General features: G+C 44.0%; 1 protein-coding gene across 1 annotated transcript in view; it reads left to right on the forward strand.

Annotated features, from left to right (window-relative positions):
- Nucleotides 1-24,670, forward strand: part of COL23A1 (collagen type XXIII alpha 1 chain) — a 189,091-nt gene that overhangs the window by 122,807 nt on the left and 41,614 nt on the right. Inside the window, exons 3-4 of the mRNA XM_055718132.1 lie at nt 12,154-12,218; nt 23,341-23,367. Coding sequence (XP_055574107.1) covers nt 12,154-12,218; nt 23,341-23,367 — 92 coding nt within the window. The remainder of the gene's footprint in view (nt 1-12,153; nt 12,219-23,340; nt 23,368-24,670) is intronic.

Here is a 24,670-nt window from a genome sequence, read left to right on the forward strand (position 1 = left end):
AGTTTTGGTAATTCGTAAATGTAACGTGTGCTTGCAGAGCCCTACAGCGTACCTTGCATCTTGTAAGCTGTTGGCTGAGCCGCACGCTTGGAAGCAGTTTGGTGCAACGCGTTGGCTCCGGAGAAGACTTTGGTCTAAAATGAAGTTGTTAACAAAACATTCCCCAGGTGTGTGAGCAATATATCATCCCCTCTTTGCACCTGAATAGGAACCGCTGCCACTGAATTCTGGGCCAGAGGAGGCCCAAAACATGGCAGAAAGGGGCTATAGCAGAGTTTGGCTTTGCAACTCCTGTGCATATCGGCTCGTGCTGTTTCATTAATTGCGCCTGTTCCCCACCTTGTGCCAACCACCTCTGAGGCATGGCATGTGCCAAAGAAATGTCAGCGTGCTTTCTTGTATCTCAGCTATATTTTTCTACATGCTGAAATACCTTCCCCTCACCCTCAGTCTTCCTACAGCTGTTTTATACTCAGTCTCATTGCTAATTGTATGCTTACACCCCCTTCCCAGCCGGCAGCGAGCTCTCCTTGGCCCCAGCTCTGGTCTCTCCAGCCTGGTCACCTAGGGCTGGGCATGACCCAAGGGAGATTTTCTGTCTCTGTGGCCACGTTATCTTAGATGTGAGTTGTTTTGCCTTCTGATGGCAGTTGTAATTAACCTCTGGGATGCCCTTTGGTATTTCATCGGGCTGCCCAGAGGCTTGTGCAATTGTTGCCTGCGTCCAGCCTGAAAGTGCTGGTGCTCTTTGATTTTTATTTTATTTTTTCAAGTATTTTTTATCAGTGCCTTGGTGTTGGTGATCGCGCTTCTGCTTGTCAATTGGATTCAGACTTGACACAGATTAGCATTATGGCTAGAAGCCTAATTCTTTAAATGGTCACACAAATGCTGCTCTTAAATAAAAGCAATTAATGACTAACTTATCAGAGCTCTTAAGTGTGGCCATTTAGACCTCAGCCAGCAATTCTAACTGCAGCTGACTCGGCGTATTTCGGCTGGAAGCTGTGCAATGTAGGTCAGATACGCGACAGTAAAAACGATTATATTTGTTTTGATCATTCACACTTCCTACAGGAAACAACATATTCCTTCTACGGAGTGAATCAGACTAGCACATGCTGGTTCCGTCTATATAATGGAAACTATATTTTCCATAAAAGTTTCATATATTCCTTTGTTGGAAGGATTTCAGATGAGTGGGAAAGCAAACTGTTTATGCACAGCAAATCTGGTGTTTGCCCAGGGTCGTCAGGGAGAGATGATGGTTGTACTTTTAATTATATGCCCAGTTAAAATAAAAAGTTTGGTGATTAAATTTTCAGCATGGTGAAAACTCCAGGTCTAAATATTGCATTTCAACACACAACAAACCCAAAGTCTTAAAAAGGTGGTTTTTTTGGTTTTTTTTTTTTTCCTCTGCATCTCTTCCGTAAAAATTTTTCATCACTGATTTCATTGCATTATCAGGACTAAAATGAGAAACACTGCTTAGGAGCAAATATAGCATTTGAACAGGGGCCAGGAATTCCTTTTACAGTATAAGCTTTTGTGTGAAATAAAAGCCAAACAGCTGCTCGCAACTTAAGTCTGAGTAAGTGATCTAATGCTATTGCTCTGGTCTCAAATTTGAAGCTAAATTGTTTCTTTGCCAAGGACCTTGTGCCAACCTACCTGGTCCCAATTTGTGAGAACAAAGTACATTGTTTCTGCTGCTCTGGGAGTGAAATAATTTTATTTGACATTTTTTTTCCATTATAATTTCAACCCTGATGTGGGAAGCCTCCAAGAGGTTGACATTCTACTTCTCACCTCCAGTCCTCCAGGATATATCTCAAGGAGGCAAATACCTCCTTGTAAGGCTAGTCGGGCATGATGTATGGGGGTATTTTAATATACCTGAAGACTCTTTATTTGGCTATTAGTATAGTTGGCTTTTGATTTATTTGGTTCTTTTTTTTTCCTTTCGTTCATGTTGCTGTGCTTATCAGCTGCTCTCCAGGCTTTCCCTGGGTCACCCTGCCACCATGTGAAATCTCTTCCCAGGGGCTGCCAGAGACACCACCAGAGCCTGAACTGGAGACCCACACCCAGAGCTGGGCCTTGGTGGAGCGTTAGCTGTAACTAAGTCTTTTGGCATCAAAGCTTCCCCCAGTCCCCAGGAAAAAGCTTAATCTGGGACAAGGCAGATGTCCCCAGATGACTTTGGTGAAGGTTTTTAATTACTTGAGATGCTTCTAAATGTGGGAGGTGACCAGAAGCTACTATATGTGGGGCAGTTGATTATAGTTTTTTTTCAGTTGTCCACTTCCTCCCCTGTACAACCACACTTGTACATTATTGGGAGGATGGAGGGAACGTTTAAATAACTACAAAACATTGTGGCCAGTACTGTTTAAACTCAGACCAATAATTTTCATGCTTTAGGGGGAAAAAAAAAAAGTCAAATTGCCAAGAAAGGAACTTCCCTAGCTGTATGGGAAAGGTAGAATACTTCTACAACCCTGTTAGGCATAGGCTGTATCTCTCAGATACACTGTTGTGCACTTGCCCTTTCACAAAAGGTTTTAATTTCCAAAGAATTTGAATTGTGCTCTAAGCGTACAGTGAGTGGTTAAGTTCCTGTAGGATTTATTTCAACTGTATTAGCAGAAGGGAAGAGAAGAACCCTGTGGCCAAGAAATGCCATGTCCTTTCCTGTGGTGGTGACTGCCTTGGCTGGGACCCAGGGAGATCTCAGAGCCACCCCAGCCTCACAGGGCAAAACAGGATTTACATGCTTGTTCTAAAGAAATGGTTTTTTTAATAGAAACTTAAAGTGAGCATATATGTATTGTATTTAGAAGTTTGTTATTGAGATTTTTTTCTACCTCAAAAAATAACTACAGGTTTAAAGAGTTTCGGTGCATTGATGTGATAAGCATGGCATAAAAATTTGTGTGCGAAGAAAATGGGGAAAAAATTCCTGAAGTCATCTGGTCCGTCTCCTGAACGTGTTAGATCACCCACACAATTTACATGGTGCTGCTACCTGTGTTTCTTCTGGTTGCTCTTCCATCCCACCAAAGGCCAGTGAGAAGACATTTTCCTGGCAGTGAACAGCATCAATGTGCATCTGTTGCCACCAGCCTCTGCAAGGTCACAGTAATGTAATAGCCCTTTCCTGTGTGCTGCGACATTTTAACGGCGTTGCTCAGAGTACCTCTCCCAGCGTTGTTCTACTGATACGTTTACTGGGACAGTAGAGTTCCTGATGGCTGAATCATGTTTCCTTTAAATTACATTGTCAAAAAGATCATTTCTCTTGTGTGTGTTATGACTGGCACAAACACTAAATTGACTAACACAGTGTCAGTAATCATCTCATGTCCTAGTCTGTGGTGCAGCATAGCTCATCTGCAAAATCCTCTTCCAAAACCATCAGTCGTTGTCACCTGGCTTCAGAGATAACTGTACGTGTTCATGCTTCTGGATCCCACGTGGTGCGGAGCGGTGGGTGGGATGCAGTGTCCTGAAGCCATATGCCCCATCCTGCCTCAAGGTGCCCCTTAAACAGCTATGCCAAGGGAAGGGTCACATCGTATGCGAGAGAGGACTTTATTTTCTCTCTTCTTGTTGTGTCGGCAACTGGCTGCTAGCAAATGGTCTGCTTTCTTAGACGGACTTCTTGTTGGATAACCCAGGGTGGTATGAATTCGCACATCGATCCTCCTCCCAAACCCTCACAATCGCATCATCACCTGTATCCATCTTCTGTCACTTAACTCTGTTGAAGATAGCGGTAGCTTTGCTGGATATTTTATATTGGGTAACCAACCATGTTAATATCTGTAGTTTAGAGATATTTGTGTGACTCGGCTGTCATTGTGGTAAAGTAGTATGATGATTATTTGTTGTTGTTGTTGTTTTGGTACAGCCTTTACTTGCATCTTACAAGGCTTCATCAATGCTAGCTTGTTGCTCATCACCTGGTTGGATTACTGTAGACTGCAGGCTTTTCAGAAGCTAAGCCAACATAATAGCATTAGGTTTTCAAAATCGATTATTGTTTATACTGAACTTGGCCAGGAGCACACAAACACCAAATGGCTGCTGGAGTGGGTTTGGAGCAAAACTTAAATCCCCAGTGTTGTATTCCCTGGATTTCCCTTGGTCTGCGGTATCTACTGGGACGTGTGTGTGCTGGTGGTAGCTTGCTGGTACTGTTGTGTAGCAGAAGATATCTGTAGCTGTGGCATTTTCTCCTCATATATATCCCACGTGGAAGGAATTTTGCTGTGTGCATTTTGCTTCACTGAGATATGCTTTTGCTCTGTCTTTTGAAGCATATGGCACTGTGGAGCCCTAGTCAAGAGTTAATGCAGATGAAGGTTACGGAAACAAGTCCAGAAGCAGACGTGGTATTTGTTTAACAGGCTGTTCCTGATCATCTTCATTTATAAAGATGATGTTGCTTGTGGGGCAATGTGCAGAAAACAAGGTAGTCCTTAGAGGTAGAGGAAATGCCTTCTGCATGCAGAAAACTTGAGGGGAAGAGAGGATTAAACAGAAGAAAAAATTTTCTTTTGAAGACCACAGGAGAAAGAATTTAACAGCTTTTTTAAAGATGCTGAAACTGTGACATGTAGTCATGCAGTGTTGGATGAGTTCTGAAACAGGAAAACTTTGATTTTTATGTTAAACTTGATTTGTAACATGGAAGCAAAATCTGTTGGTGATATTAGCGTGATGGTTGTGGGCTTGCTTTTGGGATGGGCTTGGCCCTGTCCCTCAGATGCTTTATGGTTTGCACATGGCAGCTTGCACTCTCCTTTTTTGGAAGCTGAGAAACAATAACGGTGGAAAATGCTGCCCAAATGGGCATTAACCATAGACTACATCCACAACTCTGTGTGTGTAAGAATAACATCTAAATACAAAGTATGTGATTCTCTGCTTACAGGGAAGCGTACGCATTAGTGTTTAGTTACTGGCATCTTTTCTGAATGCACGAGGAACAGCATTATTCAGCTGCCTCTCGGCCTCGACTCGCTCGTTTCTCTTCTCTGCAGTTTTTGCATATAGAATTTTGAAAATGACGAAGAATTTACTTATTTTTTTTTCTGCTGTGGGATCCTGAGTCTGGAATGGCTAATTCTGATTGTAGATAATGTGCATTAGCTTTGAGTATTTCCATGCTCCAAAAATGCAATTCATCAAAACACAAGTACTTTGTGTCAGATCTGAATGTTTCACGAGAGATTTTGTAATCCAACATGTCAAACTTGTTTAAATGTGAGATTGTAACTGAAAACCAAAGGAAGCAATAAGTGCTTCATTATCATGCCTACCTTACAGAAGTGTCTTGCAGTTCTTGGAAAAATGAAAAACATTATGTTTCTGCAAGAAATACACAACAGTCTCATGCTGTGGGGGCACTCCCAATATGTGCATGTGCTCCTCGTGTTTGTAAACAGGCTGGTGTTTCACAGGGGCAAATTTAGGGACTCAAGCAGAGCAACACTCATCTCGGTCTGCTCAACAGCTCCAGGCAACCTGGTTGCTGGTTACTTCTTGCTTCTTTCCTGAGGTGACTTTGTGTTAGCAACCGTTTGAGTAGGAAAAAGCCTAATTTACACATGTGTTCTGAGAAAGCAGACCTTGAGGGTACCTGTTTTCTCATCTGTTCCAGGCAGGGATGCTTTAAGTTACCTAGTGCTGAAGATGCTATAAGGGTGATGAATTCCAGCCAAATGCTGCTGGAGGACTCCAGTGTGAGTTTGGCATCACCTCTGTTGCCCAGCTCTATCACTACACGGTTTTCTAGCCATAGCAGAAAAAGGAGTCTGTGTTCATCTTCCAGATTTGATAAAACTGCGCCTGACTTGCCTAACAGGTAAGGCTCTGAAAAGATGACTGTGACTTGCTTTATGAGGTTTTTTCCAACCTTTCTAGGTGTTTTAAGTGTGTAGTATCTTCTTGTACTCACATAGTGGTATCTGTAGTATCTCATCTTGTACTTCAGTATGAGTCCTGGACAGAGATAGTCACTTTCTCATTAAAAAAGTGAAACCAAATCCATGTGCATGTTTGTGCACAGACACTTTCTGAAAGATTTTCAACATTACCGCCTCTGTCCAGGACTCATACTGAAGCAGCTGCCTGGTGTAGATGTGGGAAACTGAAATCTACCGTGAAAACCTTTCTACCTTGCATGTAGCAGCCCCCACAGCTGCCAAAATATGCATCCTCTTGTTTTAAAAATAAAAGGGGGTGTGGGGTGGGGTATATTGCATACATCTGCTCCTGCTCTGCACTGTGCTGCAGCTGTGCCAGTGTATTATCTGGAAATGGCCTGAGTAAGACCAGCCATAACACGAGGGAAAAAATCCCATGTTTGATGTAAGTGCAATTGTGGCTTTATTCCAGTCACTTCTTAATTTATATCTCAAATTCAGTTTATCTTCATGCCCTGGTGACTAAACAAAAGAGCTGTATGCACTTGACTGTTTGAAGAAACTGTCTCTGGGTGTGTGTGTGGGGGGGAAAAATGATTTAAGAGGGAGAGGGAATCTAGAGTACTGGGCAAGCCGCACCATCTCAGTTGTTTTAAATGGAGCAGAATCAGCGCTTTGGTTTCAGCATGTGTGTATATATCACCTCACTATTTGAATGAGCTTGAATATTTATTTTTTTTTCTTTTGCAACAAGCATCCATCCAGGGTAAGAGGGGCCTCGGTTGGCTACAATTAAGAAAAACACTTAAACACCCTATATTTGTTTTTGGTCTTGAAACATATCACCTCCAGCTAATATACTTTGTGTGCCAGTTTCACTGGTGCTGGAGGATGTTAGATCTGGGACTCAGATTTCCTCTGCTGCATCTTGTTGGGATGCTTTAGGACTGTGTTCCCCGAGCTGTGCATTCATCCCATCCGCTCACTGGATCTCTTTCATTTTAGCTCAACTGCAGGTAAAGAAGAGTTTGAGGCTGTAAACCTTTAGTGCTGAGGTCCTGAGGGTGCTTTAGCTAAAACATACGTTAAATGCTGCCCCTTTATTATTCCAGTAAATACAGCAATATTTCAGCGTGGTTCCTGGAGCAGGAATTCTCTTCCCCGAGGTAGAGCACAGCTGCCTGACATATTGTGAGGAGGATGCTTGTGTGCATCTCTGCTCAGAAAGGCTGTGCGGAGGTATAAGGAGGAAAACAGTTTGTTGCTTGTTCTGTGTCTTGAAAGCAACTGGATCACATATTGAACTGCAGGAAGCTTTCCTCAGCTAACAACCAGAGGTTGCCTTCTGGGTGGCTCTTTTACTGACATAAAACAGCCCAGGATTTCAGAGAGCTTTGGGGCACTTGGGCCAAATTTAAAATGAATCTAGATATTATTTTTCTTGTTTTATTTGGAAAACTTCTGTAGGCTGTAGGTGCTGCATGTTTCCAATCTGAGTCTGGTATTTGCTTTGAATCTTTGGGTCCGTTGGAATCCAAAGCCAAAAAGGTTCACGCAAAGTGTTGTGACCCAAAACTGTTTAATCTTAGATCTGCGGTCTTGGAGCCCGCAGCCTGACTTGAATACCTGATGAGCATCAGCTGAGCAAGCATCGCAGAACCTGACTTCTGCCCATGAACCATAAACCTTTTCCCCAGGGAACAAGAAATTAAATTGGCCTTTGTGCAGGAACAGCCAGCTAGACCGGGGCCGCGGTTTCCTCATGCTCAATACCAGATCCCACAGTGCGCTGCTGCGAACTTCTCCTTCCTTCTAAGTGAAGCCATATGAAGAAAAAAAAAAATCATCTCCACTTTTCTGAGAGTGGCTGAACCAACCAATTTGTTCAAGCTATTCTTCTGGTTGATTCATTTTTAACTGAAAAAACACTGATATATTGAAGGCAACTTGAAAAATGCCAAGAGGGAAGATGAGGAAACAGAATCTGAACAGTTTCAAGCTCACAAGAAAAAAAAAAAGTGCAAGCATGTGAGTGGGTAGACCATCCAATATGGTGTACAACTTAATCCCATGTCAGAGCACAACGAGTTAGATATTAATTCATCTAGAAAGTAAGGCACTAAATGTAAGCTCAACGTTTACGATTCAGAGGACTCAACATGATCAGCTCATTGTGGGCAAGGGGAAAAAAAATCCTCTGATGTAAAGATATCCAGTGATATAAGTCTTGATTTCACTTGGCTAAGGTTTTTGCTTGAATTTTGTTCCCAGCTACTTCTTTGTATCAATGTACCCCAAAAAGAGTCCCTGAGAGCTTCAGCAGCATGTGGCTTGAAGAAAGAGATGGGCAGAGGTTTAGGGTTCATATGTCTGTATAGATGTGCTCAGTGGGAAAGGGTGATGTGTAGGAGAAGTTTAAGTGAAAAGATAGCGCAAGCCTGGTGCCACAAGTTCTTGGGTAAAAATGTGCCTCAGTGGCTTAACGTTTAAAAAGCATCAGCTATCTTCAGTGAGGTTTTGTGAGCTGTGGTCTCACGCTCTTTTTCTTGCTGGCATTTTACACTTGCTTTACTCTTGACGAACATTGATTTACCTTATTATACCCAAGAGTAAGGCAGCAATTTGCCTATCAAGCTGAAGGGACAGGAGACAGTGATACAGCCTCCCAAGGCCGGGAATGTGGCTCAAGGGCCAGATCTGATTTAATTACGAGGGGCAAAAAGACATTGAACACACGTAGGGCCATAGACCTGTTTTCCTGGTGTTGATGGATTACAGCATTCATCAAGCAGCCCGATTTGCAGCTACCCAATTTGCCGTAGGTAAATTAGTTCAAACAAGGTTAATTTACTACAGTGTAGACGAGTACGTGGTTTTGGCTTTTGACAGTATTTTACATGAACTATAAAGCGATGTTGGTTTTTAGTATTTCATTTACTCGCCCACGGTAGATGACATAAGTGGCTGCTACCCAGCAGAACAGTCAATTGAGTCTATTTACTGTGAACTCTTTACCTTGTTTCTGAGTAGCTATTCTTTAGATATACCCATCAGCTCTTCCTCATAATGCTTCCAACTAGCAAGATACTTCATTCTTATACTTTGTCTTTGGGTTACTAAATCTATCATCTTACTGTAAAGTTTATGGTCGTGTCAGAAATTGCATATTATGCCCTGGATTAAGGCTGTTTAGCTTGAATGTGACAAGTTGTTTAAAAAGATTGCTTTATGCTTTGTGTTCATTCTCCTCTCCAAATTGTCTTTCATAACAATGTAAATAAAGAACTCCCAGAACTGATACGGCGGAACTGGCATGGTTAGAGGAAAAGGCTCGGCTATTACACAATTGACATTAATGCAACATAAATCTTAATTATATTGAACAAGTATCAAACTGCAAGGTCTTAAGAGATGGAGTCATTAGGTAACAGTTTACAGTGAACATTTATCTTCAAACAAATTCCCAGGCCTCCTTAATTTCCTTTGTAGTCTCTTAAAGGGGTTGGAAACAAGACGTGTAGTATGGACTTACTGCTAAGAGAGCTGGGCATAAAGTATCCAAAGTTGGCCACCCAGCACAGGCTAGAAATTGCTAAAGTATTAATTTCTAATCGTGCAGACCATAAGCCTAATTTCATCTGCACAGGATGAGGTTGCATTAATGACTCCCGTGTTACTCCTGCGTGCTGTCCTCTTGCTGCGGGGAGCCAGGAGGTCTTTGTCCTTCCGCTCACCCGCATCTGCATCACAGGTTTGCAACTTCCAAGTCTTGCCCAAAGTGGATACTGGATGTGGTGCATTTCCTTTTAATCCCTGCTAAAATTTTTTCTCCTCAAGAGATGTTGCCATATTCAGCTATGCGGTAGCAGCAGGGTTCTGGATGTTGCTTCCAAGATACTACCTTTTTTTTGCCCAAATTGCTTTCAGATAAAACCTGCAAGTAAAATGGATAAGAATGGGGGTTTAGGGTTGGTTTTCTTCGCTCTCTCAACTTGGGTTTATCTCGTGGTTGCCACAAGCATGCTATACTTCTAATTCCACATGCTGCACCCGTCTTACAGATTTCCTTGAAAACTATAGGGAAAGAATTACAAGATCATAGAATGGTTAGGGTTGGAAGGGACATTTAAAGGCCATCTAGACCAGCCCCCCTGCAGTGAGCAGCGGCATCTTCAACTAGATCAGGTTGCTCAGAGCCCCGTCCAACCTGACAATGAGTGTTTCCAAGAATGTGGCACCTACCACCTCCCTGGGCAACCTGTGCCAGTGTAGGCACCAGTCAGTTTTTCACTGTTGGCATGCAAGGTATTACGAAATCTCTTAAATTAAAAAAAAAAAATATTAAAAAGCCAGTATTAAATTCCTTTTTATACAGAATCTTTGGTTTCTCGCAGTTTTCTCATGTTCTCTGCTGAAAGGCTCCATCCTAGGCTTTATGTGGGAGCTCCGTGTATTTGCCCTTCAATATCGGTCCTCCTTTAAATGCCTGAAAGCATCGCTACCAACTCATTAGTCACTTGTTTAAAAACTTGGCCTCCCTCTCCTGCACCTTCGTTAGGACATCTCCTCCTCCCTAAGAAACCCTGTGCTTTCTCACTGCCACTAGCAGAAGAGGTAAAGCAAAGCTGTTACCGAGCGAATTACTCTAGATTAAACGCACCCAGGAGGAGTCTATCAAAGGACACGGAAGGATTAAACAAGGCTGGTGCTCACAGCAGCACGGGGGAGCGGTGGGAGCCTGCTGGGGCTCAGGCTCTGCCTGGCAGTCAGGCCACCACAACCAGCCAAGAGGGTGCTACAGGCAGATTAGTTTTAATTACTCCGTTAAGACTTGTCTCCAAGGTTGGAAAAGGTGGTTCCTCTCCAGAGCAGTTTGACTTCAGGCTGGAGGGAGTAAACATTCCTCCTGGGTGTTATGTGGTATAATCATCCACCTGATCTTGAGAATTAAGGCAATTGAGGAGGCAGCTGAAAATACATTTCCAGGCAATTTTTTTTTTTTTTTTTCTATCCCATAGGAAATGGTGAGCAAGTTGTTTAGGGAGCTACGACAGACATTTTCCACCAGCCCCTTGCAAGGGCACCCCAGGCTCTGGCTGCCAGCTGCACCCCCAGGGCGGGGGGAGCCCCTGTGCAGGCAGGGCTGTGCCGGGGGCTGCGGGTGGGCTGGGGAGGGTGGGCACTGTGCAGCTCATCCTGACTTTGGAGAGGAACTCCAGGCCATGGCTGGGGACACAATTACATGTTTGAGCACAGAAATGTTATACAGCAGGGGAAATTTTGAGAGGAGTGCAGAAATATTTAATGATTTTTGTTTATCGTGCTTTTCTCTTAAAGAAAAGAAAAAGGGCACAGAAAGGGGAGAGAGCAGCATAGTTTCACAGACAAAAAATGATCTTTTTGCTTTTCATTAACGTTGCTGTCACCCAGCAAATGCTCCTCTTGAGCTGGCTGACCTGCAAAAGGCTACAAAAAGTGGCTTTTTGTTCCCATCTGGCAACATGCATATCACGGGTGTGTGGATGCTGCCAGCTCCTGGGCAGGGAAGCCTTGCTGCAGCAGGGAGTCTGCAACACGGCAGCTACCAGCATGAAGGACACAGTGTTATGCCTTTTTTGGGGACCGGGATGCTCTACATTTGCTACAGCAGTGGTCTGCATCTGTGCTTAAGAAAAAAAAAAAAAAAGATTTAATACAATGCTACACAGAAGGGTTAGAATACAAGCAAGTTTTATATTTGAAATATAGGTCAGGAATTATAAATGTGTGATCAGATCTAGGCACAAAAAGTTTTCTTGACTGAGACAATGATTAGTAGCAAAAGGTTTCCGTTCCTTGTTCTAATGTGATTTGCAAGATTGTAACAGCCATTTGCAGCATGCATGGACTGCACAGGGCTGCCAGCTGCTCTGCAAAGGGGTTTTTTCCAGAATTTTAGAGCATTTAAGACCTGGTTCCTTCTGCTACATGGGCAGCACCAATAACTTTCAAACCTGCTTCCCAGCTTGCCTAGGAGCCTGGCCTCGGCTTTTTCATTAAAACGATGTATTTTTTGCAGGGGGAATGGTATTCAAGATGTGCAACCTACTGGTTTTTTGGTAGCTGCGAAAGGGGGGAAGACATGGGGAGGTTTAGATCCGAAGGGAAGGACATGTGGCAGGTCCCCTTCCAAACTCACTGCCCGTGGGGCATCGCTAACCTTCTGCTCTCTCCGCAGGCCCTCCAGGGAGGCGGGGGAAGCCCGGCCGGCGCGGAGAACCCGGTAAGCACCGTCTTTTCCCAGTGACATTGCTGGGCGCCTTGTGGGTGTTATTGAGCTGTGTGGGAGCCTTTCAATAATGGTGCTGGTCACCTTAATCTAATGGGCTGCGGAATGGGGGCTTCCCATACCCCTGCATGCTGGGTACAAAGGTTTTTATGAAAAACAAAGCTAAACCTTAAAAAAAAACCAACAAACAAACAAACACCAAAAAAAAAATCAACCACCCAATAACAATAAAACAAAAAAATTCCCACTCAAAACACCGACTGATATTGCATATTTTATCAGTCTTTCCATTTCTCCCTTGTAGCATTCAGACCTGTTGTTATGCCATCCAACAGTGAAGTGGGACATTGAATTAGCACAAAAATACGGCAACCCCGCAGCTGTGCTAGATGGGAGGCATGCACCGGCTTGTTTCTTCTTGTCCGTACGTTGCCTGCCAGGCCCACGTGTGTGATGGATAGTCTGTGTCTGCGTTCCAGAGTCAGGGGTACCCACACCTCAGCCACCAGCCTTGGGTGCATCCCCTGGGTGCCGAGTGTGCCCTCAGACTTTGTGAAACTGCAGACCAACCTTGCTGAGGATTTTTGTTTGAGCTGTTCAATTATACGCCTCTGTCACTTTGGTATCTGGTGGGTTTTGTTTTTTCTTTCCTGTCTTGTGAAGTGGGAAAGCACCGATCCTGTTTCAGCTGGGGAGAAGTGCTGTTTACATTTTGCTGTTAGGGCTGAAGTGCTGTTGGAGAGGGGAGAGATGCGGGTTGGTATTGCTCTTTCTAAGGAAAACAGTCAGACAAGAACGTACCTAGAAAGTCACACAGGGTTTGCAACTGCCTCTGCGTGATGGAAAGCAGCGGATGAAATTTCACAGTCCTCAGCTCTTAGGTTCTTGAACATTGAGAGAATGAATGGGGACCAGGTAGGTTTTCATTTAGCAAGGAGGCTGTTTCTCTCCTGCCTGTTGCTATAGCAAATACGTGGCTGGGCTTTCAAAAAGGGCAACGTAACTTCCTGGTCACCAATATTGTAAACAATTCTTTTAACTCTAGGGAAAGGAAATTTGGGGGGGTTGTGCTGTGGACCATGGAGTGATCTCCATGGCAGGCAGGCATTTCCCTTCTGTTGATGGTGTTTCACAGTGCGCTATGTGTGTTCTGAGATATTTCTGCTCCTAAAGCATGAGGGATTGCTCATGGCCAAGGGATGGGTATTGCACTGAGGGGGTGGATGGTATGGTGAGGGATCCCAGCCAGCTTCATTAAATCCCGTTTTCCTGGCAGTTGGGCTGTAGAAACAGCCACCAGATAGCTTTGATTATTTTTCTGTTTGTCATTTTAAAAATATCGCTAAGGGCTTTTGAAGGAGCACAGTGGAGTACAGCCTTCAACCAAGGGCAGTAAGTGAGGTCAGCCAATGAATTTAGCTTTTGTATGCAGGCAGGGATGTAAACATTGTCCAGTGCGTTTCTCTAGCCCGTACAAAACTTTGGGAGGTTTCACTGAGCTTGAGCATGCCCTTGGCCTTTGCTCCCTTCTCTGTGTTTCACACAGGAGCTTCTAAAAAGCGATGTTTGCCCTCATGCTGCGGCACCTTCACAAGTGCCACTTGAGCATCCCCCTGATGAAACTGAAAGATGCCAGCAAGTTAATGCAGGACCAGCAGGAAAACAAGCTTTATAGAATAAAAACAAACAAACAAAAAATATCAGTCATTAAATAACTTGTGATCTTGTTTTGAACTTTTCTGCAGTTGTGGAGGAAAATCGAGGAGAGTGAGGGAGCCACCCATGGGCAAGCAAACATGCGCTGGGGCACACCAGTTAATCGATCCAATGCAATGCAGCCCCTGCGGATTGCTCTGCTGCACTGCAGTTAGAAACAGCGAGAGCAGACGTCCCTCTGTATATTGGTTTTGGCCGAGCTGCCAGATGTTTGTTTTCATAGATAGCTTGAATATATATTTCTATATTTGTTTGAGAACCTGACCACACATAAACCAGGTCCTTGTTCCTTTGCTACAGCTGATAAATGTGAATAAACCTTTGTTTGTGTAGCAGGATAGTGTCCATCCCCAGGGAACCTGTGTGGTTACAGCTTTACAGCCTCCAGACAAATGCTGTTGGAGAGCCAAGAAGGCTCAGCTCTAGTCTCTTCTCTGCCAAGGGGAGCATTTTTTCTGGCAATTGTTGAAATGATCATGTTGGAAAAACTTTTTCTGATGCATATTGAAACTTTCAATATATATCTCTTAGAAACAAGCAGAGAAACTTTTAAGAGATCATTCTGTCCCTTCTAACTCGCACCCTCCTGTTGATTTAAACCAGGACTGAATTTTACTTTTTTCTTTTGCCGTGATGGATTCAGGAAAAAAAAAATTAATCCAACAGCTCTGTTTCTTGAAACTAAGAATTCGTTATCCCAAAAGCACACAGAGACAACCATACTCTACCATAGAAAGACACTGTACCATAAAAAAATTCTTTTTAAACCATTTCTAGGAAAAAAAATAGATGCATAGGTCCCATCGTCCTTATTCCTGCTCATGGGCATCAGCAGTTCCTAGCGCAGCTGGGAAGCAAGCACAGCCTTGAAGACCCACGTGCACCCACCCATGGAAACAGTTGGTGTATAAAAAGAAAAACACACTTTAATACAACCTTATGTGGGACTTTCAGCCTTTTCTGAGCGTGAGGTGGAAGGAAGGTTTTGCAGCACTAGTTGCTGTGGTTGGTCCTGACAGCCAGCCTGCACATCTCAGATACAGTTCTTTTTCCACGCCAAAGGCAAAATCATGTTTAATGTCATGTTAGCTTATTTTTTCAGTGTGATATGTCCCAGTGAGGATGCAGTTCAACTGTTGTAGTGAGCGTTTGTGAAATAACACTGATTTTAGCAGGGGACCTGGGAGATTTTGCTTCCCCTCTTGCTGCCAGCTGGTGCTGTGTGAGCGGGATGGGGTATGGCTGCACAGCCTTCCCAGGGCTTTACGTTTATGTTTTTTAAAAGATCGATCTAAACCAGGGTGTTCCTGAAGGATGGACGAATCTGATCCAGGATTTGGGAATTTAGTGTAAGTCTTGGTTCAAAGTCTCTGCACAACTAGACGATGGGAGATGATACTCGTGTTTCTCAATGGCATGTTGCTTTCTTCCCCTGGCTTGAAGATTAATTCAAAACCTGACCTGACCTTCAAAATCCCTCCAGGAAAAAAAAAACAGGAGAAAATACACCTGAAATGTTAAGTCTGGGAATTTTCTGAGTATGTCTCTGCAGAGGTGATGTCTTGGTTTCACATGAAGCAAGAGCTGGTTTGGGGCATGAACACCCAAAGCTGATTGCTGCAGCATCGGGCAGCACCTCTTTGCTTCACCTTCAGCAGAAAGGGACAAATATTGGCACTTTTAACCTCAAAATCGCCCCTACAGGTAGGCCGGGAAAGGCATTTTTTTGGTGAAGTGTTATTTCATTGGAAAATGTTGACTTGGCAAAATCGCTGTTTCAGGCAGTAAAAGTTTTGTTTACAAAATTTTTCCATTTCAAAAACACTTGTAGGGGAAATGTTTTGAAATTGTTGAAATGGGATAAAAGTCTTCCGCCCCACCCCCCACAACTTTTGGTTTCCAAATTTACATTATGCTACTACTGTTTCTTTAATTTTAACTTCTAACAAAGTTTTGATTCAAAAGGGGTTTTGCCTTCCCCCCCCCCCCCCCCCCCTCCTTACAGCTATTCTGTTTAACAGAAATGTCCTGATTTGGAACAGGGAAGAATCTAAAGCTTTTTTCAAGGAGCAAAAGCAAAGCAATTTCTATGCAGGGAAACTATTTCTCTCCCAGCCCTACACGTACTTAAACCCCATATTTTACACATTAAGACCCTTTCAAACCACTTGGCCATGTGATTGTGTGGACAAGTGTAAATATACAGTTGTTACTCAGTAAGCACATGTGTGCATGCGTGCGTGTGGGTAAATCATGCAGAACTTTGTATTTATTTGGGGATTTTCATTGATCCCTGTATTTCTCATGATGAGTTGCATACATGTACCCAGGGACTGCTTTGGCTTCTTCTGAACTTTAGGAAGAACCTAATCTGTCCCGCATTTGTTCTCAATAACGAGCCTCTCTGCTAGGAGGATGTATTCCCTGTGCGCACCAGCGCCGAGGCACAGAAAGGAATGACTGAGGTCAACAGGCAGTGACAAATACTCTTGTTCAGATTGATGCAGAGCTGATCTCTGAGACTTCTTATGACTGTAGCAATTGTCCTCCTTCCCATGACTTAGTTACTCCCCTTAGAGCATCCTGGATTAATAACTCTGTGTGTATGTATACATGTACTGTGTGTATAAATACACACACATGTGTTTATATAGGTACTTATGTGTATGTATGTGGGGTTTATTTTTTTTTTTAATGGCTTCAGATGGCCACAGGTGTATGTGTGCTACCTTGGGGATGGATCCTTTACCCATTAATGGCAGCAGCAAAGTCCCCTCTGACTCTTTCTGAGCTGTTGGAAATGGCTGGCTGGTTGTTTTTCTCCTGCCTGGTGTTCTGTTCTGTCATGGCAGGGAAGCTTGCATGATAAGTGATTTGCAGATTAAACCAAAAAGCTAGCTTAACCCAAAATTCCCAAGCTGGAAAAATACTTGGATATAAATGACTGTGACCTGTCATTTCCCATATGTTTGCGTACTTCTGGGGCTGATGCCACTGTGACCTGCTGGGTCTTTGGATACGCAAAACAACATTGATGTTAGTCAATCAGGAAATCTGGGTCACTTATTTTTAATTAGTTTCTGTTTTCACCCCCTGCTAGCGCAACTCCTCATGTTCTTATGGAATCTCTTGGTGTTTCCAAATATTTCCAGGCCCCTGCAGGCTCAGGTACTAGGTGTTCACCCCCAGCAGTACAGCAGTAACATGCTGCAGATCATGCAAAAGCTTGGCACGTTTCCCTTGGTCAGTAATAGTAGACCAAAACCTGTGCGTTTGCAGGTTGTCTTTCTTTTCTTCCTTCTGAAATAAGTCCCCATGTCATTTTGTTAGTTTTAAATACGCAAAGGCTGTCTCCAACTTGTATTCATTCTAGTAAGAATTTCTATGTGGTTTCATTCTTTCTTTGGAGCTATCAAACTGATTCTCACTAGTCAAAATTATTAGCAGTCGATTCTGGCAAATTTCTCTGGAAAGTGTCTCTCTTGTGCAATGTGCCCGCATCAAGGAGATGACCGGGTGGGAGGCAGCCCCTGGGTACGTGATTAACTTTATTGTTGGCTTGCAAAATATTTGACTTTCTTCCATAGGAAACAAGTGTCTTGTAGTTAGGCTTTTGAAAAACACGTTCTGCAAGCCGGAAAGTTATGTCTCGAGAGGTGAAAAGATCGGTTCAGTAAGTTTAACTTTATGCCTTAATAAAGGTTTATCTAGCCCCATTTGGCTAACAGCACAGCTACAGATTAGCATAACTCCACTGATGCAGATGAAGACCATCCCATGTTGCAGATAGAGAGCCCACCGTCCAACTTTGATTCCTGTATTTGAGAGGAAAGCATTTTAAAGAAGTGCTTGCGTGCACGTATTGGGAGAAAACAGTAGCTGAGGAAAGGAAAAAGGCAACAAATTCCACGGAGATTATAATTGGTACATGTTTGAAATCCCATATTAAAATAATTTCCTGACCACTTCTTGTTCGGGATTTAGTTTTGACTCTTCTACAAAAGGGCTTTTGTGGGTTAGTTTGGCATAAGTGAGTTAATAAATCAGGTTCATGATTTTCAGTTAATAAATTGGCAGAGGCATTGACTTCTGTATTCATGAGAAATTAAACCAAGGAAAGTCAGCTAAGAGCCTGTGTGAGTTCTAGCGGTAAGGAAAATAGGCTTCTGGGCATGGGGGGAGATTTGGAGACTGTCTCCTCCTCTCCGTGCTGGCCAGGTGCTTGGCCACAGTTGTGTGTGGAGCTGACTCTGTTAAGCTGACGAACGCAGGGTAACAGGCTAATTCTTGGCAGATGGTGCTGCCTGCTGTTACCTGCCTTCAGCCCTTCTGCTTAGGCTTTTCTTGGATTTGGTTATTCAACTTTTCAATGTTTTGATTCTTAAACAAATTTTAAAAACCTTGGAATGCCATTAGCATGAAATATCCTTCTTGTGTATTTTGACTAATGTAAGATGAACCAAGCTGATTTTTCACCCCCTAACCCCCCAGTGTAATTTTTCCCACATTTTTTTTTTTTTGATTGTGATTAGTTTCTGGGTTTGATTAAGCAGGAAATGGAGTATGAAGAAGCCCCAAACAGAGCTATAGGCTGCCTTGTGAACAGGAGTGGAATGTGGATTGCGTTAGACCAGGAGCTCAGTGTTCACCTCTGTGTAGCACCAGCCTGGGTGAGCAGCAGGAAAGCTGCAGAAATCGGTGTGGCAGGCAACAAAGACCCCTGCCGCGCAGGGGAGTATTAGATTTTTATTTTTTTTTCTGCTGCTATTATCACAGCTTCAGACTGTGGCACTGGTACCCAAATCTTATTGTAGATATGAGGGATTTTCCCCCTAGATCTCGGGTACCGGCATCAGCCTGCCAGCTGCCTCTGAGCACAACAAAGCCCTCGAGCAGGGGCCACGTGGAGGTGACACAGGACTGCAGGGTTGTGTGACATGTTTTGAGGTCCAGAAGGGATGGAGGACCAAATGACAGCAACATTTGGCATCTCTGTGGCAGCTGTAGCAATGTAGCCCCTGGCACTGCACTGTTCCTTTGGCTTTTGCAAGCGTACTTCCAGCTCCTCCTGCATAATCTGAAGAAAAACAATGGTGAAAACACGTTTTTGCTCATAAAATTCCAGCTGTGCTGCCTGCTTTTTGCTGGTGCTCCCCTGCAGTTGCATGTGATGCCCCAGGCCCTGAAGGCAGGCAATAGCTTGTGACATGCCTGAGGTCTTGTTGGGGGGAGAGGGAACCGGGTCACACTGGGGAAAACATGGGAAAAGACTGGTTTTACACTGCCTGTAAGTACTGCTCTGCCAGCAGCATGGCTGAGATGGCCCCGTAACAGGAGATGTGGATGGTGTTAAGTGTATCTGAAAAGCCATCACATTGGAATTGAACTGAAAAGTACTGAATTGCTCTAGTTTTGGTTCCTGCTATGTGCTGTTTTGTCAGATTACACTTCTTTGTAATTAAGTGACTTTTTTCTTTGTTTTTCTTTTGTTTTCCAGGACCTGCTGTAAGTATCGTGGATTTTACTGTTGGATCAACAAAGTTAAGGCTTCCCCTTCCCCCCCCCCCCCCTTCCCCCCCCTTCCTCCTCTTCCCCCCCTTCCCCTGCCTTTCGGTGTTGTTGCAAGAGTGCAGCATTTTTTAGTAGAGGTGTGTCTGGAAGCAAAATGAGTACCAGATGCTGCTGTGTTTTTTGGTTTTTTCATGACTGTAGACAAATAGAGGGGGGAAAAAAAACTTTAAAATGTTTAACTTGCTGCCCAGAGGGACTTCCAGTAATGTTAAACCCAGACGATATTTAGTAAAAATACTCCCTTTAAAGAGTTCTTTAGTACACTTCCATTTAGCAGTAAGAGTGCTGTACTAATATTTTAATGTGTTAGTGGGTTTATTGGTTCTAAAGCTCTGTCTTGCTTTTCTTATCTGTTGTGTTTCCATCATTTAATACAGATTTGGTAGCCTCACAAGGGGGGCTAGAGGGAAAGCCATAAGCCTGCTTGCTTCTCTCTTTGAAGTCTTGGGGAAAATAATGAGCATTCCTACCAATGCAACCAGAAAATTTATGGGGAATTTGTTGTTTGAAGGGGTAATAGTTGAAAATGTGTCAACTCCTCCTTCCAAATGTTCAGACGTGCCTTTGGCTGTGCCACCACCACGTCCAAATCTGATGTTCTCCTGCTGGGTTTGGAGTGAGAATAAGTTTCATTTGTGCCCTCCAAGTTGCTAAGGGATTGTTAGAAAAGAAATTACAGATATTAGGTGCTTCTGGTTTTCTACCTTTCTTCCCCCAGAGGAGGAGGAGGAGAGGTGCAGGCTGTTTGCAGCCATTTCCTTCTCCATTGTTGCGCTAACAGAGACGTTTCTTCACGTAGTCCTCTTCCTATAGAGCCTCAATGGGCTGAAAAGCAATTGTTTCAGGAAAAATGAATTTGCTAAATATTCCTGGACTAATTAATTTCCAGTTCTCTAAATCAGTTCAAAAGCCAAAAGGTGACAAGCAAATGCACGTGAAGCATGGGGGCTGTCACAGCACCATGGCTTTGGTTCTCCTGGGGTTGGCAGTGCTGCATGTGGGTTCAGTTAATGGCTTTCAGCCCGTTGAATTTTTGCTTCTATTTCAAGTCAGTTTTTTAATGTGAAGACTTAAGGGGGGGTTGAGCAAAATTATTATTTGGCCAAGTTTTGAAAGAGTTAATAGGGAAAATTTAAGACTTAACAGCTTTGGCTTGACCATCCTTCCAGGAGATCTGAATGAATTTGCTCTATAAGTTGTACCCAGTATTAGCAATAAATCCAGGACTGGCTTGAGAAATGCAAACAAATGATTTATTTTTTTCATAGTCTGTGTTCAGAAACATAGATTGTCAATAAATTCACTTTTCTATAAATATTCTGTAATTAAAAACTACAACGCAGCCTCTCCAACCCACACAATAGAAGTGACTCCGTGGGTTTTGGAAATATTAGTGACTTGGGCATTGACTGCAGGAGCATCGTTGGGGGGTGAATTCCTGCCTGTTTGGCCCAGAGCTCAGTGCCACTGCCTAGGTCACCTGCTCCACCACAACCCGCATCGTGGTCACGTCATCGGGCAAGATCCTGGGCTCATGGAGAGCATCCACTGAGGCTGAGCACAGGCATGTGCAGCTGGGGAGCCCTTTTGTGTGCTAGGGCTGGTCCCCGCAGGGCTTCTGCCTGGTGATTGCAGGGGGGGGTTTCCCCTCTTTGCAATTAGTGTAGTTTAGCTTAATTATAAAAAAAAAAAAAAATTCTCACTCAGTGGCAGGTTAGAAATGAAGAGGATACTGCCTATTTAAAACTCCATTTATACATCTTTTAAGGGACGTTTTCCTCTTGGTTAAAGTACTTTGGCTTACTTAAAATGGAATTTATTTAACTGTTTCAGTTCTGCTCCTGCTCAGAGGCTGTTATCAGCCCACACACAGCTGGCTGGGTTACGCTTCCTCACGTGTGCTGTCTGTTCACTTTTATTGTATGCGATTCGACGTAGGCAACATATGGTACACTATTAATTTTTCTTTGTCTCTAGTTGGTTTCATTTCCTGGTTCCCACGGCATATTGAATTGCAAACGGAGCACAGGGGAGATTTAACACAAACAAGACTCTTTTTTTTTTTTTTTTCTTCTTTTTTAATTCTCCCCTTGCCCTTCTTCAAATGACAACTCCTGGGTTAGTTCATTTAAAAAAAAAAATAAAATCCTGCATTTGTAGAGTAAGCAGCATTTGCCGGAGACTTCCTTAAACATAATATATAATAAATGTCCTAGAACCCACAGAACCACAATATTATTTTATTTCAACAGTACTGTATTTAAGTCTATTAGTTTCTTCTGTTTCTTGATTTTGGCCATAAGGAATCGATTACATTTTACATGTACAGCATCGCACTCTGCTGAAACTGTATCCTCAATTCTGTTGTTCCCTAGTAGCAGTTGTTCTGGTATTTTATTTTTTGGCTGTCATAAGCTAGTTGTGTGTATGAAATTATTAGAATTTGTGGTACAGGATTTGTGGCTGTTGGATGATTGATCGTCCTGTCTGTGAGTAAGGGGTATTCTGCTCAGATGTGCTATAAAACCTCTGTTTTGGAGGGTATTAAAATCACATGCTGGGTAGGAAATTTCTACAATTGAAGGATAGACTTACCACAGACTGTAATTAAACATTTACAGTCCCAGATATTAACAAACACTTTATGTATTAGCATGCTGGCTGGGGAGCTCACCAGTGAGTGAGGGTTGGGAGTCACAAGTGTTTCCTATTTATCTGTGTGTGCTCTAGTGCCATAAGCCTCCATAAAAATCTCACTGTACACTTTATCCCAAGACTGTAATTTGTTAAATAGGTGGTTGTTGAATTCACTGTCGCTTCTGGATGGATCGGTAGTGCTGCAGGAGGCCTTAAAAGCTGCAGGGGCACTTAGCAAAAGGGAGAACCCCTGTATGTGGTATGAAGGGGGCTGCCAGGGCCGTTTCATGCCATAAGAAATGTATGAGTCTGACTGCATATCCGCAGCATGCTGACATAACCTGTGTTTATGGTAGCAGATGACATTGCTGTACCAGATACACGCTTTACTGCCTACTTGTGTACCAGCTAATACTTAACAGCTCCTTCCCGGGAATCTGCCTTACGTCTGGCTTGCAGCAGGGTCCTCTGCTGTAGCTCACAGCATGTTTAACGGCAGCTCGAGCTGTAAACACCTTTGGAAACCCCCCGAGGAGAGCAGAAAAGGTGAAATATCCTGAATGGGTTGTGTTTTATTCCACTGATGTTGCAGGTGTTACTAGCAACTTAAGTAAGGTCTTTCCCGTAGCATCAGCTTTTCTTTCTGCTTCGTTGCCAACTAAAGCAAAGCTTAGGGGTGAGCTGGGAGAGCTGTATCCTGCAAGGAGATCAGCGGATCTAAGAGCAGGAAACCTTCATTGAATCCTGTGCTGGAATAGAAGCCCAGTGATTGCTCCTGGGCAGACGGGCTGTCCCGGCTGCTGGCTCAGCAGTACCACAGCATCCCTGGCCTCTCCCCAGCACCCAGGTGTTGCCGTACCTCTTGGTTCCTGTGTCCCAGGGTAGGGTTACGGCCAGGATCTAATGTATGCCATGCACATCCCTGGCTTCAGGGGCGGCTGAGACTGAGCACAGACAGCAGGGATGGGCATGAGTTGGCAAAAGCCTTGGTAAGTAGCTCAAGGGAAGCACAAGATCAAAATCTGGGGAAAATATGCCATAGGTGGTGACCTTTCTAATAAGAAAATTGTCCCAAGAGGTTTCTCTAGAGAGAGTTTAGTCCAGGGACTGGCTGGGGAGCCGATGGCCCAGTCTCCTGCCTGCTTCTATGTGTTGTCATGCTGCTATGGGTGCATTGACTGACTTGTTATCTCACTTGTTCCCCCACCACAGGGGCAGTCAGGACGTGATGGTTACCCGGTAACTCTGCTATTCCTTTTATTTTTATTCTCTTCTAATCTGCACTCCGTGGTTGTCTCGGTCTTTCCCATGACACTTTATTTTCTCTGCCTGTCTTGGCCTCTTCTCCCCAACCCTTTCCTCCCTCCTTCTTCATCAGTGATAGTCCTTTTGAGGGATTTAGCCCTAGAACTCTGCAGCCTGTGCAATATTGTCCATTAATGTTTGTAGGGGTGAAATACTTGAGCTTTTTCATGGCATTATTCATACTCTTGCCTAAGAGTTCACTGGGCTGCAAAGTTAGTGAAGGCTTTGGGCTTTGTCCCACTCACAGCTACAGGTGGCCAGATTTGGGGACACTGGTGAAAAAGCTTCAGGTGTTGAGATAAGTCCTTATTTGCCCATCTCCAAACATTCTGCCCTTGCTCCCTTTGCCTGGGAGCAGAGGGTCCTGCTGTGCCTGTTGGCAAGAAGAAATTTTTGCAGAGGCTTAGAGGAGGAGGAAGGGTAACCTGGGACTCCATGCCCTTCCTATGGCCATGAGCACCACTGAAATGTCTCTGTGTTAAGAGGACGTATCTTCTGGAGGAGAAATAAGGCTGGCAACCTGTGGCTGTTAAAGGCTCCGAGCTGCTTTCTGCAGGAGGGAGACCTGGTTCTGGCCAGATCCCCTTGTCCCCATTAATGCCCTTGGATGACCATGGCGCTCTGGCTCTGAGGGGCTCAATGGCTCATCAGGGAGCAACTCCTGCGTGTGCACTCACTATAATTAATAGGTTGGTAAAAATCACTGTGTGGATCCTCCGTGTTCACAGCACACTTCCAGCTCTGCTCCTGCTTTTTGAACGGGTGCAGTGGGTCCTGCACGGCCTGATGCTGTGGAAGGGGCTGCTTGACTGTTTGCCCTCCTGTTCCATTTATAAGGTAATGAAGAGTAGTTCACTTTCTCCTTCCTGTGGTTGATACCCTCTTTTTCTTTTTTCCCCAAAGGAGTGTGTTAGGAAACCTCGCTCCCTGCCTGTGCCGCCTCGTGCCCTGGGGCTGTGCCCCCTGAATGCCCACGCACCACCGAACCCCCTCGTGTTTTGTGGCTGTGGCAGAGCTGGAGGGAGCACTGAGCTGCCTGAGTTTTCTTCCTCCCCAGACCCCTGCGAGCCCCCCGGGGAGGACAGAAATGTTTCCTCAGCGGCACCGGCCCCAGAAGGGGAGAAAGGGTGGCAAATGGGATGGATTTTTCACAACAAGCCAGTGCTGCCGTTACATCCTTAAGACGAAAGCACTTGGGGCTCCACCAGCTGATTTTAAATAGTTTGGTACGAGGGAG

Source organism: Falco cherrug, chromosome 8, assembly GCF_023634085.1.
Source record: "Falco cherrug isolate bFalChe1 chromosome 8, bFalChe1.pri, whole genome shotgun sequence".
Lineage (NCBI taxonomy): Eukaryota > Metazoa > Chordata > Aves > Falconiformes > Falconidae > Falco > Falco cherrug.